Source organism: Somniosus microcephalus, chromosome 7 (genome assembly GCF_052327205.1).
Source record: "Somniosus microcephalus isolate GS21.2 chromosome 7, FLI_Smic_1.0, whole genome shotgun sequence".
Taxonomy (NCBI): Eukaryota; Metazoa; Chordata; class Chondrichthyes; order Squaliformes; family Somniosidae; genus Somniosus; species Somniosus microcephalus.
Window position 1 is genome coordinate 131,960,442 of NC_140993.1, and position 15,497 is coordinate 131,975,938.

Sequence of the window (15,497 nt, forward strand, 5' to 3'; positions counted from 1 at the left end):
AAAAGGAATACTATATATTCAAAACAGAGGGCACGCGAGTGCGGGAAGGAGTACGACACATCGAGGGGTATCACACATTAACACTCCCCTTAGCCTTATCCCCACCTCCTACACTATCCCTAACCTAGGTCGAACTAAAGGGGGGTCAGACTCTCATGCTCACCCAACGCATTGGAACAAAGGCCTTTAGGTTGTCCTGGGACTGCAGCTTTAGTTGGTCTGGCCTGGTAAAGTTCAGTGTGCACTGGCCACACACTCTCCCGTCAGTCAGGTAGTGGATCTTCCTCCTTGGCTGGGCGAAAAGGCTTCCCTTCTGGGTTGGGCTGCGCCGTTTAGCGAGGCCCGCTCTGGGCTCCGGTCCGTACCGGGATGGTGCACTCCGTCCCGTGTCTTCCTGGTTCCAATCTGAATCCCTGCCTGAGGTGGTGGGCACGGGGGGTGGGGGGGGGAACAGTCAGGTTTAAATCGGGAGGCAGTACAGACCGGGAGCTTCGCCTGCTTACCAAAGCATGGGCCTGCTGCGCATAGCCTTCCCCGTCTTGGAGACTGCTTCTCCCAGTAGAGCCCTTGAAGTTTCCCTTTTGCAGCGAAGTCCCAGGATGAAATCGAAGTGAAGTGTAGAAGCTGTCTCTCCCGAAGTGTGTTCCAAGTTGAAGTGTCTCGAACTGCTCTTTCTGTCTGCTTACTAAAAACAGTTATACTCTCTCGATCTGCCTTGCCTCCCCCAGATCGAGAGGTGTCCCAGGTTACTTCGTTAACTGTAAATGGCTGCAAAACGGCCGATTTCCCACTAACGGCCTTATCACCGGCCCTCATTGTTTTTGGTTTCAGTCACACAATGGTGTCTCCGGTGCCTAGTCCTCTAAAATGGTTTCTGATATGATTGGATCTGTTAGGATGGGCCCGATGATGGTTTTAACTAGCTTAACCCTGATTGCAGTGCAACCAGGTTCATTGTTCTTACCGGCCTACTGGCGACTTGCTATTACATATTCAATTCCATGTCTGGCCTGGAATCCACATAGGGACTGTGGAATTCCAGGCCCTGCCTCCAGTCTTGTTGCTGGGGAGAAAAATGACTCGCTTCCAGCAGCTTTCTGGTCACGTGTCCCAGAACTCCATTTTGTACGTTTAAAAAGTGGCCAACTTTGTTTGATTCGGAAAGCAGGCGAGGTGGGGGAATTTTGCAAACTCCCTACACCCCCCTGTGATACATAATAATTTTTCTTGAAAATTCCATTACGTATCATAATTCTGGCCCTCCTTAGTCGACCTTCCCCTTAGATTAATCTCTCCCCTCTACAGGTACTCGCGATACATCGCACTTCCCATAACGCGAGACCGTGGTGTACACAAGCAGCTAGAAAAGGAAAAATCAACCAAGTACATTACATTACTTACATCCAAACATGGAGGGGCTCCGACGTCCCTGCTCAGTTCGGTACATTCATCATTCACAATCTTTATTAACAACCGCGCTGCAAGAATTCTCATAGTACAGAGAGTCCCTTGGGAGGGTTTACGCAGACGAATCCCCATTGATTCCCACGTAGTGTTCCTGCCAAGTTCTTTGGTTGCGGAACTGTGTCAACCGACCCCTCCCTCTACACTGCATGCAGACTAGGTACAGTACGATCCCTATCTGACACACCACCAGGATGTGGGAGGCCAGACGGATCCACGAGGGGACCTCTATACTCTCAAAAATGTCCCACCACGGTGGAACCACTATATCCAAAATCTTGGACCCTATATCTATCGTCTTTTGCTCTAGGGTGTAAAAGTGTTTTTGGGAAACCACTACGGCCTTCAGTAGCTTTGCGAGGTGTTCAGAGAGAGGGGGAATCTCGTAGCCGAAGTGTGCTACATACTGCAACAAGTTGGTTACATTCTCTTTAACAGTGAGGTGAACGGTGGAGGGCTCCGGGATGGGGACAATTCGTTCCTGGGCCACTTGAACTTCTGCCTCGGGTTTGAAACAGAAACTGCTATCACTCACCGCACACCAGCTGTGCTGTCTGTGCCGGTAGTGGGACGCGCCGGTGGTGACACAGTAGGTCCCACCTATATATGCCACCTGGGGGGGAACGTGGCCTTGTGCCATCGCCTCCATGGTGCAATTTATAGGATTCGCGCCAGCAGCTCTGAACCCACACTGCGGTCTTAAAAAGGCATTCAAGTGCTGGGGACACAGGATTATGTGTGCTCCCCAGCTCCGGCACCCTGAAAGTTCCGTGCCTGTCATTTCGTGCTCCCACTTGATGACGTAAGGCGGGACTGTGGCGAAACGAACGTGCGCACCCCCTTGGATCACTCCAATATTCTCCACCCTGTACACCGGTGCGGGTCGGGCTGTCCTACCCATGACCGGCATCCTAACAACCACCCCCATGACTGTGTGGTTAGACCGACCACAGTCCACGGGAACTGGATAAGCCTCGGAGGCTAGCCGGAGTTGGCACGGGCTCAATGCGTTCTCATACGGGTGGAGGGCGGCGAGGTGTTTGTTACTGATCCAGGAGGGGACCAAACCCTGTTTCAGGTCCTCCAGATTACTGCAGCCCTCGCCCAGTAACCATGCCCCGTACAGTACACACACCGCGCTCTGCGCTGCTTGGTCAGGCACATTCCTGTCCTCCCGTATGAGAGCATTTACCGTTTTCGCATGCTTCTCCAACTCTGCTATGATTTCCTTTAAATGGACCGTCATAGCCTGGTCCTCATGCAACTCCGAGCTCATTACTTTGTTCTCATCCATGAGAATCCCCTTTAGCTGTGTTTTCAGCTCATTTATCTGGGTCTGTAACTCAATGTCATCTAAAGAGTTGATGACAGAAGTCCCAGTATTAAATGCGGTGAAAGTATCACCCAAAATACCACTTCTCTGTCTCCCCGTGTCGCCCAAAAACTCGCGTGGTGTAGTGTAGAGTTCAGTCCTATCCCCACTAGAAAAATCAAATTCGTAAAACCTCCTGAACATGTCCTTTAAGAGGGCCTGGTATAACTGTTCTGTTTCCTTGGGGTACCACTCGGGTAGACGTACCTCGGTGAGATTTAAGATCACCGAGGCCACCGCGTAGTGTACCCCCTGGTACAGCACCTGATCGGTAGGCACTAGTACCAGTCCATTCCCAGGTCCCTTAGTGGTGGTAGGGCACCTTTCCCGGGGTGTCCTATTAGGTGGATTGGTGGGTAACGGCTTGTGGGTGCGCGCCACCAGTTCCGTGGCTTTAACTGGGGCTGCCCCTTGAAAAACCACGCATGAACGTATGTGAGAGCCCCACCTTATCCCCTTTCTCTGGTCCTGCCAGGCGGCAGAGAAGACAACTGAGATTCCTGCGGGGCAGGCCTCCTTCGATCCCCACATGCACACATAAATCCCTTGCTCGGATTCCCACCATGTGTCCCAACAGACACTTGTCCTTTCTGCCGTAGCAGTGACAGTTCGGTGGGTGTCATTGTCCATTCACACCCACGTGGATGAAGCGTCTTTTAAGTCATTCTTTAACTTGCGGATCCACCACCATCGTGCGGCCGGGATCCTTCCGGTGCAGGTCAGGCAGACCTTCTTGCCAACGATGACTCCCACACGCGCAGCCACTATTTCCACTGTGGGACACACTAGGGATGCCTCGCCGTAGGTGAAATCGGGCTGGTCAGAATACCGGGTGGAATTGGACCCGACCCATCCGGGCCAGCGCCCCTGGTGGGTGTAGGTGGCGGGTCCCTCGGAGTCTCTCTCACAGCTCCCTGCAGTGACTACTGCACCCGGTCCGGAGCACCCAAAAATGTGGGAGTCTTCTACGTCTCCCCGGAGTCCTCTGCTCCCCTCGATTAGGGCGAGCAGGATGGCCAGCTGCCATGCGCGAACGCCTCTCTGTAAAACAAAAAGGAACATGCAGCCAGGTCTCTCCGGAGATGCTCTGGCCTGGGTTAAGCGGTGGTTGGGTCCCTCGACCTCGAACCCAAACACATACACTGTGAGCAACAAGACTTACTTAAGCACTAAACTTATAAACCTAACTTAACTTATAATACACTATATACATCCGCCGCCCGTCTCCGGACGGCTAAGTCAGTCCCTGGTAGGGCCCCGGCTTGCCATTGCTTCCGGCGGGCCCGCGGTGTCCCTACCTATGGCCCCTTCGCGGTCTGTGGCCGGCCGCTGGGGACCCCTGTCCTCAGCTTTCCTAATCCTCGGGACGGCTCTGGGCAAATGGAAGACGGGTGACCACGTCTTCTTGGGCTGGGGTATGCGGGAAGACCTCCTGAGGGCGGGTGGAGCTTTCCTGGCCGGTGGTCCCCTGACTCGGGCCGCCGCTCCCTTGCATCCATCCCCCCTCCTACCGTTGGGACAAACGTCCCGCTGCAGCCTACTGCTGCGACCCGCAGGTCTCCGCCCCCTGTTCCCATGACGGGGTCCGGGGCGGGGTTCCTGACCTCAGGTCCCTCCTTCCCTACACCTGAGCTAGGGGCGGGGCTACTCTCCTCGGTCTCCCCCCCCCTCCTCATCTGAACTGAGAGCGGAGGCGCTGCCCTCGGGCTCCTCCCCCTCTATACCCGAGCTGAGGCTGGAGACGCCGCTCTCGGGTTCCTCCCCCTCAGCCACATCCCACAGAAGTGGAGGAACGCCCCACTCGCCGGTGGCTCCTCCATTCAGACACGTCACCAGACCTGCTGCGGTCTGTGACCTGGTTCCCATATCGGGCTGGGGATTTCTATTCCCCAACCCCTGACCAGCCAGCTGTCCAGCCCTGCTTGGCTTAAACAGCTTGCACTGGTTGATATGAAACCACTTTGTACGCCGGGGCATTTTCACGGCGTACACCATGGGGCTGGCTTTGTCTACCACACTAAAGGGCCCCATGTACAAAGGCTCCAAGCTTCCTACTCTGGCATAATTCCTGACCATGACCTGGTCTCCCAATTCCCATTCTTGGTGCCCTTTCGGTTCCAGCAGCAATCGGTTACTCTGATGCTGCCTCCCCATGTTCCCCGCTGCCTGCCCATGGACCTGCTTCAGGTGCTCATAGAGGGTTCGGGCGAACTTGTCCCGATTCACCTCCCGGAGTTGCCCCTCCATAAGCAGCGGCGCTAACACATGGGTGGGGGTCCGCATGACCCTGCCTGTCATCAGCTCGTACGGGGAGTACCCCGTGCTTTTTGACTGGCTGGCCCGGATCCCCATCAACACTAACGGCAGGATCTCGGCCCATTTGCGGGGCGAGTCCACCGTCTCCTTTCTCAACCGTTCCTTGAGGGTCCGGTTCATGCGCTCCACAATCCCGGATGACTGTGGATTGTGAGCTACATGCCACTTTCCCTCAATGCCCAACAGCATAAGGGCCGTCTGCATCACCTGTCCGGTGAAGTGACTCCCCTGGTCGGACTCCACATACTGTGGTAGTCCCCACCCCGAGAACACCTCTCGGACTAGGATCCTTGCAGTTCCCAGAGCCGTGGCATTTCTTCAGGGGAAGGCTTCCACCCACTTGGTGAACACATCCACCAGGACTAGGCAGTACTTAAAGCCTCCCTGGGCGGTGGGCAGGGGCCCAATGTAGTCGACCTGGATCGACTGCCATGGTCCCTCTACCCGCCTGATGTGTCCGATGGGCACCTTCCTTTTCCGGGGGTCAGGGTTGTTTGCAGCGCACACGAGACAGTCTGCACAGAACTCGCGGACGTCCTCCCTGAGTCCCGGCCACCATCCCGCCTGTTCCACCCGCTGCCAGGTGGCCTCGGGCCCGGGGTGTCCCCCTCCCGGTCCCTCATGGGCCAGTTGCAGGAACTCCCTCCGGTGCTGTTGCGGCACAATCCACTGCTCCCCCCTGAACAGCATGCCCTCTTTAACGGAGAGGGTCGCTGTCCCATATGGCCCCTCTACCCTCCTGCCCTCAATGACTGCGCTGAGGACAGCCTTCAGGGCCGGGTCCTGAGCCTGGACGGACTTAAGGTCCAGGGCTAATGCTGCCCCTACCCTCCTTTGTGTCCCGTCCCTACCTCTGACCGCTGCCACAGGTCCGGACCTGAATGGATCCCAGAAAGTGCCGGTGCGGGCACCCTCCTTGGCAAGCAGGTCAGCCTGCTGGTTACCCTGACCACGGGGTTCTGTGGAGGAATGAGCTTTCACCTTATGGATGAACACGTCCCCTTCCTCCCCCACGGCTGCCAGAATCTTTTCCAGCAAGGGCTTCACTGTGAGGGGTCTCCCGTCAGCGGAGGTGTATCCGCGGCGGGACCAGATGGCCAAATATTCCGTACACGAGTTACACGTGAACATGCTGTCCGAGCAAATCGTGTAGGGGGTAGGGAAGATTTCGGGGTGTGTAACGACATACAGCACCGCGGACAGTTCAGCCTGCTGGGCACTCATGGTGCTGGGGAGTTTCATTGCCAGGGCAATGCTTGCCGTAGGGTCATAAATCCCACATCCCGTGAGACGCTTGCCAGCGGACACCGTGCTGGAACCATCAACATAGATTTCGCGGCCTGTGGGATGTATCCCGGCCCGTAAACCTATGTTCACCTCCCAAACCCCTTCTACGGAACACCGATGGGCTGTTCCCGGGTAGACCAAATTGGCCGCGAGCTTTGGCTCGCAGAGACCCTTCACCCTCAGATCCATCTGGGAGAGGAGCAAGGTCCAGCGAGCAATGCGGGCACTGCTCACTGTCCCATCCTTAATTCTCCCATCCAGTAGCATCTGAGTCGGCATGTGATGCATGAGGAGGGTGATGGAAGAGGTGCCTGTGAAGATTAGGGACCTCTTCACAGCCCAATGCGTGGCTAACAGATGCCTCTCGCAATTGGAGTAGCTCCTCTCAACATCAGTGAGCACCCTGGAGGAGTATACCATGGGCCGCAGCCGGCCGTGCCGCTCTTGAAGCAGCACTGAGCTCAGGCTGTCCCCGCTGACTGCTACCTCCAGAAAAAACTCCTTTCCCTCATCTATGGCTCCCAGGGCTGGTGCGGTCTGCAGATTCTCTTTGAGCCCGACAAACGCTGCCTGGCGCTCCTCATCCCAACGCCACTCCACTCCCTTGTGCAGGAGTCAGAGCAGAGGAGCTGCCGAGGCTGCATAGTCCTCAATAAAATTTCGACAGTAACCGGTCAGTCCTAGAAACGACCTCACACCCGATACTGTTTTTGGGATCGGTAGCTCTTGCACCGCCTCCCTCCTGCCCTTATCTATGGCCCTTTCTCCAGCGCGCACGGTCAGGCCCAGGAATTTTACCTCCTGCCAGCCGATCTACGCTTTCTTGGGGTTAACTTTAAACCCCTTCTGCCCTAACAGCTCCAGCAACTCAGCCAATAGTGGGCCATGCTCTTCCTTTGAATCGGTGAAGAGGAGTACACATATTGGACTAGTTGTCTGGGCTGGCTAAACTCCTTGATGCTACCTGCCATGCACTGATGGAAGATGCTGGGGCTGTTGTGAAAGCCCTGTGGCAAGCAGTTCCAAGTGTACTGTTGCCCCTAAACGTAAAGGCAAACTTGTACTGGTCCTCCCTCCGTACAGGGATGGACCAAAACCCGTTTGAAATATCCAGTACCGTGAACGTGGTCGCGGATGCTGGGATACTCCCAATTAGGTCAGCGACTGCTGCCACGGTGGGGGCGCAGGCAGTAATGTTACTATTGAGGACCCAATAGTCCACCGTGGCTCTCCAGGCACCGTCCGGTTTCCTCACCGGCCACAATGGAGAGTTCAGGTGGGTTGCTATAGGTCTCAACTCCCTGCTGCACCAGGGAGGACATGGCTGCTTCCATGTCTGGCTCAGCTTCCCTTGGGAAATTATACTGTTTCTGTGGTCTGGCCATGGGATCCCCGTCTACCGTGACCTCAAACCCCGTGACCCTACCGCAGTCGTGCTGGTGAGTGGCAAACGTGGCCAGGTGCGCCTTCACGAATGCCCGAAACTCCTCGGGGACACCACTGACCATAAGCCCGAGGTCGTAGCCTCCCTTTGGCTTCATGGTGCAGAGAGTCCCCTTCCCTTCCTTTCCCGGGATCACTACTACCTCACCATCCTTTATTCCACCTGCTCCCCACAAGCAGTGGTTCCTTAGATCCACCAGAATCCCGTGACCTACAATGAAGTCGGCCCCCAGGACTCCCCTTTCACCTTCCACCTCCCACCTCATCAGGATGCACTTCCATGTGGTGTGGAGTGGTCCCAACTTGATGGAAAGCGGGATGGACACCGACCCAGCCTGTTCCTTCCCTGTAAATCCCGATAGACTGTAGGGGACCCCGCTGGAGAGGGGCGAGGCGGCGGGGTTATCTGCATAGATTACGGTGCTTGATGCTCCCGTATCCAGCAGATAGGTCCCCTTCAGCCTCTCCACCTCCATCTCCACGAGGGGTCTCCCCCACTCGTCATAGCGGACAGAGCACAGGTGGACCGGTTGCGTTCTTGCTAGTCAGGGTTGGGAATTGGCTGGGGCTGCCGGAGTAAGAGTGCCAGTGGCCATTGCTACCTTCCCCTGGCCAGACAATACGGACCGTACGGCGTCCAGTATTATCTCGACCTGGCTGGGCCCTGCCCTCGCCGGTTGGGCTGGGGCAGTGGGCACCTTCCCCCTGGTCTCTTTCCAAGGGTTTCTACACTCCTTCCGCCAGTGGCCATCTTTACCACACCCGTAACAGTTAAGTTTGGGGTGTGTTGGGGTAGTCCCTTCCTGGCGCCACTCCTTCCTACCCGGCCCGGGTTTTGCCTCATGCAGCTTCCCTTTCGCTGGGAGCGCTTCGGCTGCCCGACCGTTCTTGTAGGCTAGGGTGAGCTGCCGGATCACCCCGGCTTCTGTGGCCCCGGGGTCCTTGGGGTCGAACCAAACTTCCGCTTTTGCTCTAACTTGCGGCAGGCTGTCTGCCACCAAGCAAAGGAGCCAATGGGTCAGGAGATCTCCGTTCAGGAACGCCCGGTTGGGTGTCCCTGGGCAAGCTCTCCGGTACACCGGCCACAGCCGGTCCGCGAAAGCTTGCGGCATCTCTTCCACCAATTGGACCGTTTTCTCCACACAGGAGAACGGACTACCCTCATCCATGCCCAATGCCTCTAAGACTGCGTCCTTGAGCTCCTCGTACCCACTCTGACCTCTTTTATCCCGTCAGAGAGGGACTGGAGGAGGCTGCTTTCTAGGGAAAATAGCAGCATTTTGGCCTGCTCAGCGTCATCACAGTCGTTGACGCTGGCTGCCTGCTCTACCTCCCTAAAATGAACCGAGGGATCTCCCTTCTGGGAGAGCTTTGGAATATGGCTCACCATACTCCTAAGCTGTTGGGTATTAAAAGGGACCACAAACTGGTTCTGGAGAGGCCCTTCCCTTTCCCCTTCGGCGGGCGGACCTAACCTCAGCTGCCGGGCCGGGCACATGGGCCCCGCTCCCGTCCTAGCCGGGGCTTGGACCACCTCCGCCTTCACCTCCCCTTGGTGCCACACTTCCCCGAAACTCGGAGTAGTGGGTGGTGGACGCGCGGTTTCCTCTCTTTCCTCTATTGCTTCCCTAGGTACCACTTGGGATGGTGAAATGGTCCTACCCTCGTTCCCCAGAAAATCCGCCTGACCCACCTTCGGATTCATCAGGCATACCATGCCCTTGGCCTTCCAGAGGGCTCGGCTAAGACTCTCTATCTTCTCCTGACAGGGGCTGTGGTCAGCTTCCCCGAACCCCTGTTCACTGGCCAGCTTATAGGCTGCCTTCACTTCCCTGACTTTCTCCTCCTGTTCTTTTACTTCCTTTACCAAGCGGGCACTTTTGTCCCGCAGCCTAAACTCATTCCCCTTGGCCTCGGTGACTTGACACCGCAGGTATTCCAACTGGGAATTATAATCCCCTAAGAGCTGCACCCTCTCCTGTGCGAGAGCCTGCAGCACCACAACTAACTTCTCTCCTGCCTGAGCCTTCTCCTGGACTTCCAGTTCCAGCTCCTTTAACCTGGCTGCCTGGGCTGCGACGAGCCCATCCAGGAGCTGTACCTGCTTTTTGTAGCAGCACAGCCACACAGCCTTTTCAAGAGATTTCTTGTGTTCCCTCCCCTGCGTCCACTGAGCTGCGGCGTCCACCGGATGGCCAGCCTTCAGCAGAGCGGTGATCCACTTCTTAGTGAGATTCACCTTCCTGAACACATAGTCCGAGATTCTCTCGTCCATCAAGCTTGTCTCATTCGACTCGCCATCTACAACACCAGATGCCTGCGCCCAGTGTCCTGCGGCGGTCGCCATTTTGTAGGGGTTGTTGGTTGGGTGGTCGGTTTGGCCCGGGCCTGACCCAGTGGACGTTTTCGAGGCGTCCCCACACTCCCACTTAGTTCTGACACTGGGATCCTACCAGGCAGCTGATGCGCAGAATAACAAGCTCGAGACAGACAAGCAGGTGAAAGGTTAAAATAATAACGGTTTTATTGAGAGAAAAATAAAACAAAACAAGCAAGCAGAGAAATTAATTGGTTCAATGATACTAAACCAAGGCTACAGCTCTATACACTTTAAAAAGAAAAAAAAAGGAATATATATTCAAAACAGAGGGCACGCGAGTGCGGGAAGGAGTACGACACATCGAGGGGTATCACACATTAACACTCCCCTTAGCCTTATCCCCACCTCCTACACTATCCCTAACCTAGGTCGAACTAAAGGGGGGTCAGACTCTCATGCTCACCCAACGCATTGGAACAAAGGCCTTTAGGTTGTCCTGGGACTGCAGCTTTAGTTGGTCTGGCCTGGTAAAGTTCAGTGTGCACTGGCCACACACTCTCCCGTCAGTCAGGTAGTGGATCTTCCTCCTTGGCTGGGCGAAAAGGCTTCCCTCCTGGGTCGGGCTGCGCCGTTTAGCGAGGCCCGCTCTGGGCTCCGGTCCGTACCGGGATGGTGCACTCCGTCCCGTGTCTTCCTGGTTCCACTCTGAATCCCTGCCTGAGGTGGTGTGCACGGGGGGTCGGGGGGGGGGGAACAGTCAGGTTTAAATCGGGAGGCAGTACGGACCAGGAGCTTCGCCTGCTTACCGAAGCATGGGCCTGCTGCGCATAGCCTTCCCCGTCTTGGAGACTGCTTCTCCCAGTAGAGTCCTTGAAGTTTCCCTTTTGCAGCGAAGTCCCAGGATGATATCGAAGTGAAGTATAGAAGCTGTCTCTCCCGAAGTGTGTTCCAAGTCGAAGTGTCTCGAACTGCTCTTTCTGTCTGCTTACTAAAAACAGTTATACTCTCTCGATCTGCCTTGCCTCCCCCAGATCGAGAGGTGTCCCAGGTTACTTCGTTAACTGTAAATGGCTGCAAAACGGCCGATTTCCCACTAACGGCCTTATCACCGGCCCTCATTGTTTTTGGTTTCAGTCACACAATGGTGTCTCTGGTGCCTAGTCCTCTAAAACGGTTTCTGATATGATTGGATCTGTTAGGATGGGCCCGATGATGGTTTTAACTAGCTTAACCCTGATTGCATTGCAACCAGGTTCATTGTTCTTACCGGCCTACTGGCGACTTGCTATTACATATTCAATTCCATGTCTGGCCTGGAATCCACATCGGGACTGTGGAATTCCAGGCCCTGTCTCCAGTCTTGTTGCTGGGGAGAAAAATGACTCGCTTCCAGCAGCTTTCTGGTCACGTGTTCCAGAACTCCATTTTGTATGTTTAAAAAGTGGCCAACTTTGTTTGATTCGGAAAGCAGGCGAGGTGGGGGAATTTTGCAAACTCCCTACAATCCTCACCAAAGCCTTGACATCCTTCCTAAAGTGTGGTGCCTAGAATTGAACACAATACTCCAGCTGAGGCCTAACCAGTGTTTTATAAAGATTTAGCATAACTTCCTTGTTTTTGTACTCTGTTTCTTTATTAATAACGCCAAACATCCCATATGCTTTTTCAATAGCCTTCTCAACTTGGCCTGCCATATTCAAAGCTTTGTGTACATACACCCCCAGATCTCTCTGTTCCTGCACCCCCTTTAAAATTGGACAATTTAGTTCATATTGCCTCTCCTCATTCTTCCTATCAAAATGTATCACTTCGCACTTCTCTGCGTTAAATTTCATCTGCCTTGTGTCTGCCCATTTTAGCAGTCTGTCTACGTCCTCCTGAAGTCTGTTACTATCCTCTTCAGTGTTTACTCATTTCTGAGTTTCGTATCATCTGCAAACTTTGAAATTATGCCTTGTCTACCCAAGTCCAGGTCATTAATATATATCAAAAAGAGCAGTGGTCCTAATACCGCCCCCTGGGGAACAACTGTATACTTCCCTCCATTCTGAAAAACAACCGTTCACCACTACTCTCTGCTTTCTGTCCCTTAGCCAATTTTTTTCTCTAAAAGTCTTTCCACCACTGATGTTAGGCTAACTGACCTGTAGATTTATCCCTCTCCCTGATTTTAAACAGGGGTGCAACATTTGCAATCCTCCAGTCCTCTGGCACCACCCCCATATCTAAGGAGGTTTAGAAGATTGTGGCCAAAGCGTCTGCAATTTCCACCCTTACTTCCCTCAGCCCCCTAGGATACATCCCATCCAGACCAGGTGACCTTTCTATTTTGAGGACTGCCAAACTTTTAAGTACCTTCTCTTTGTCTATTTTTATTCTATCCAATATCGTTACTGCCTCCTCCTTTACTGATACATTGGTAACATTCTCTTCTCTAGTGGAGACAGATGCAAAGTACTCATTTAATATCTCAGCCTTGCCCTCTGCCTCCACAAGAAGATCTCTTTTTTGGTGCCTAATTGGCCACACCCTTCCTTTAACTAACCTTATACTATTTATGTGTTTATAAAAGACTTTTGGGTTCCATTTTATTAGCCGCTAATTTATTCTCATACTCTCTCTTTGCCCCTCTTATTCCATTTTTTAGACCTTCTCTGTACTTTCTGTATTCAGCTTGGTTCTCTACTGTACTATGAACCTGACAATAGTCATAAGACACCATTTTCTGTCTCATTTAAACCTCAATATTTTTAGTCAGCCAGAGAGCTCTAGCTTTGGCTACCCTTCCATTCCCCCTCATAGGAACATGTCTACTCTGTACCTGAACCATCTCCTCTTTGAAGTCCTCTCATTGTGTTTTGCCTCCCAATTTTTGATTCCAAACCACCTGGGCCAGATCCCTTTTCAACTCACTGAAGTTAGCCCTCCTCCAGTTAAGTATTTTTACGCTTGATTGTACCTTGTCCTTTTCCATAACTATTATAAACCTGATGATGTTATGATCGCTGTTCCCCAAATGCTCCCCCACTTAAACATGCTCCACCTTTCCCACTTCATTCCCCAGAATTAGATCCAGCACTGCTTCCTTCCTCACTGGGCTGGAAACACACTGATCAAGAAAGTTCTATTGTACACATTTCAGGAATTCCTCCCCTCTTTTGCCCTTTACGCTGTTACTATCCCTGTCTATATTAGGATAACTGAAGTCCCCCATTATCACTGCTCTGTAGTTCGTGCATCTTTCTGTACTTTGCCTGCGAATCACCGCCACTATCACCTTCCCACTATTTGGTGGCCTATAGTATACACCCAGTAGCGTAATAGTTCCTCTATTGTTCCTTAATTGATAATGGGGGATTTCAGTTATCCTAATATAGACTGAGAAAGTAACAGTGTAAAGGGCAAAGAGGGGGAGGAATTTCTCAAATGTGTACAAGAGCACTTTCTTGATCAGTTTGTTTTCAGCCCAATGAGGAAAGAAGCAGTGCTAGATCTAGTTCTGGGGAATGAAGTGGGACAAGTGGAGCATATTTCAGTGGAAGAGCATTTGGGGAACAACGATCACAATATCATCAGGTTTAGAATAGTTATGGAAAAGGACAAGGTACAATCAAGTGTTAAAATACTAACCAAATGTTAACCAAATAGGCGCTGTCTTTGGCCCTTCAACTACATCATCTCTCTCCAGTGCTATAATAGTTTATTTTATCAGTACTTCTGCCCCCCTCCTTTTTTTCCTTCCCTATCTTTCCTGAATACCTTTTGCCAGGAATATTAAGTTTCCAATCCTCCCCTTCTTTGAGGCAGGTCTCTGGTAATACCACTATATTATAGTCCCATGTGGTGACCTGTGCCTGCAACTCACCAACCTTATTTACCATGCTCCTTGCATTTACATACATGCACTCCATCTTAGACTGCTTCGCATTTGCTCCCTGTCTGATTCCTCCTATTTCTGAACTGTTCTTTACTCCTCTCCCAGTCCTCTGTGGACCTTTTTTCTCCTCTCTAATGTTTCATCCTGGTGTCCAACACCCTGCCGCTTATCACCTAATGCAAATCTTTTGGACATCACTGAGAGGGTGCAGAACATTTTGAGGGGGGAAGGGGAACAGCCAGAAGTCGTGGTCCATGTGGGAACCAATGACATAGGAAGAAAAAGGGCTGAGGTCCTGCAGGCAGAGTTTCAGGACACATGAGGTTAAGGTAGAAGCTGAAATATCATAAACAAACTTAAATTTTTTTTTTAATTATTTTAAAAATCTAGTAATTTTCTATCACAATGGAGAAATTTGACATTCCACAAATATAAAATTTGTTTTCAGGGCCATAATGGTTGTTCAGCAGTCAATACACCCTTAAAACCCCAGTTACACCTATTCCAACAATGGGGTGTGTAACAGTGTAATTAAATCAGAAAAGCTTAAGTTTGTGTCACTTCAACTGATTTCACTGATTGCCGGCTGTGGGGAGTTCCTCAGCACAGCCTGTGGCGGAGCAGTGAATGACCGACCGCAACTTCAGAATTTCCACATTTATCTGCGCATGCGCTAAATCTTGAAGTTACGGTCAGTTTCAGAGGGGTAATGACAGTGAACGCTGGTAGTTCACCATCAACACCACTGCAAAATCTGGGTCATTAACTCCAACCTAAGCTGTTTTTCATTTTAACATGTGTGGAACGAATGGGTGTCTGAGCAAATGTTACCATTAAATGAATATTTTCATTAACTGACTACCCATTACCCAATATATAGCTTGCAGTCATGCATTTTTCAGTTAGCTACCAGTTTATCTAATGTACTGTTCATTAAAATTATATTCATAAATTCTTTTCCAGAAAACTACACAAGAAAATAAAAAATCTGCTCATTATATGGGTAGCAACGACAATGATATATCTACAAAGCATCGAAAATCAAATACAGACCAGTGAGGTGAAATACTTATGTGCCAAGTCTTTTCAATGAACCTTTATAAATAAACTTGCAAAAGAAATCCAAACATCATTAGGTTCTGAAATGATTCTTGTGATATTCCTCTCTTGATGTTCTTTCTGGTAAATGTAGACGGTTCTAAATAAGTTAAATTATAATGATGCAAGGGTCAGCAGGAAAACTTAAACTTGGGACTAAAAGTCTACAGCAGTGATTCTGAGATCTGGCACTTGCAAGGAGTCCACCTCAGGAGATCATGCCCCCCTTCCCCTGTGATTTTCTGAGATATGCTTCCTGTGAGCACATCTCCCCATTGCATCGTGAAATCACCCCTCTACTGTACACTTTGTATGAAGAT

General features: G+C 52.0%; 1 protein-coding gene across 1 annotated transcript in view; it reads left to right on the forward strand.

The window, feature by feature from the left end:
* The window catches only part of LOC147114889 (uncharacterized), a 90,996-nt gene extending 75,802 nt beyond the window's left edge, over positions 1–15,194 (forward strand). Inside the window, exon 10 of the mRNA XM_085992119.1 lies at positions 15,043–15,194. Coding sequence (XP_085848245.1) covers positions 15,043–15,062 — 20 coding nt within the window. The 3' untranslated portion in view covers positions 15,063–15,194. The remainder of the gene's footprint in view (positions 1–15,042) is intronic.
* The last annotated feature ends 303 nt before the right edge of the window (positions 15,195–15,497 follow it).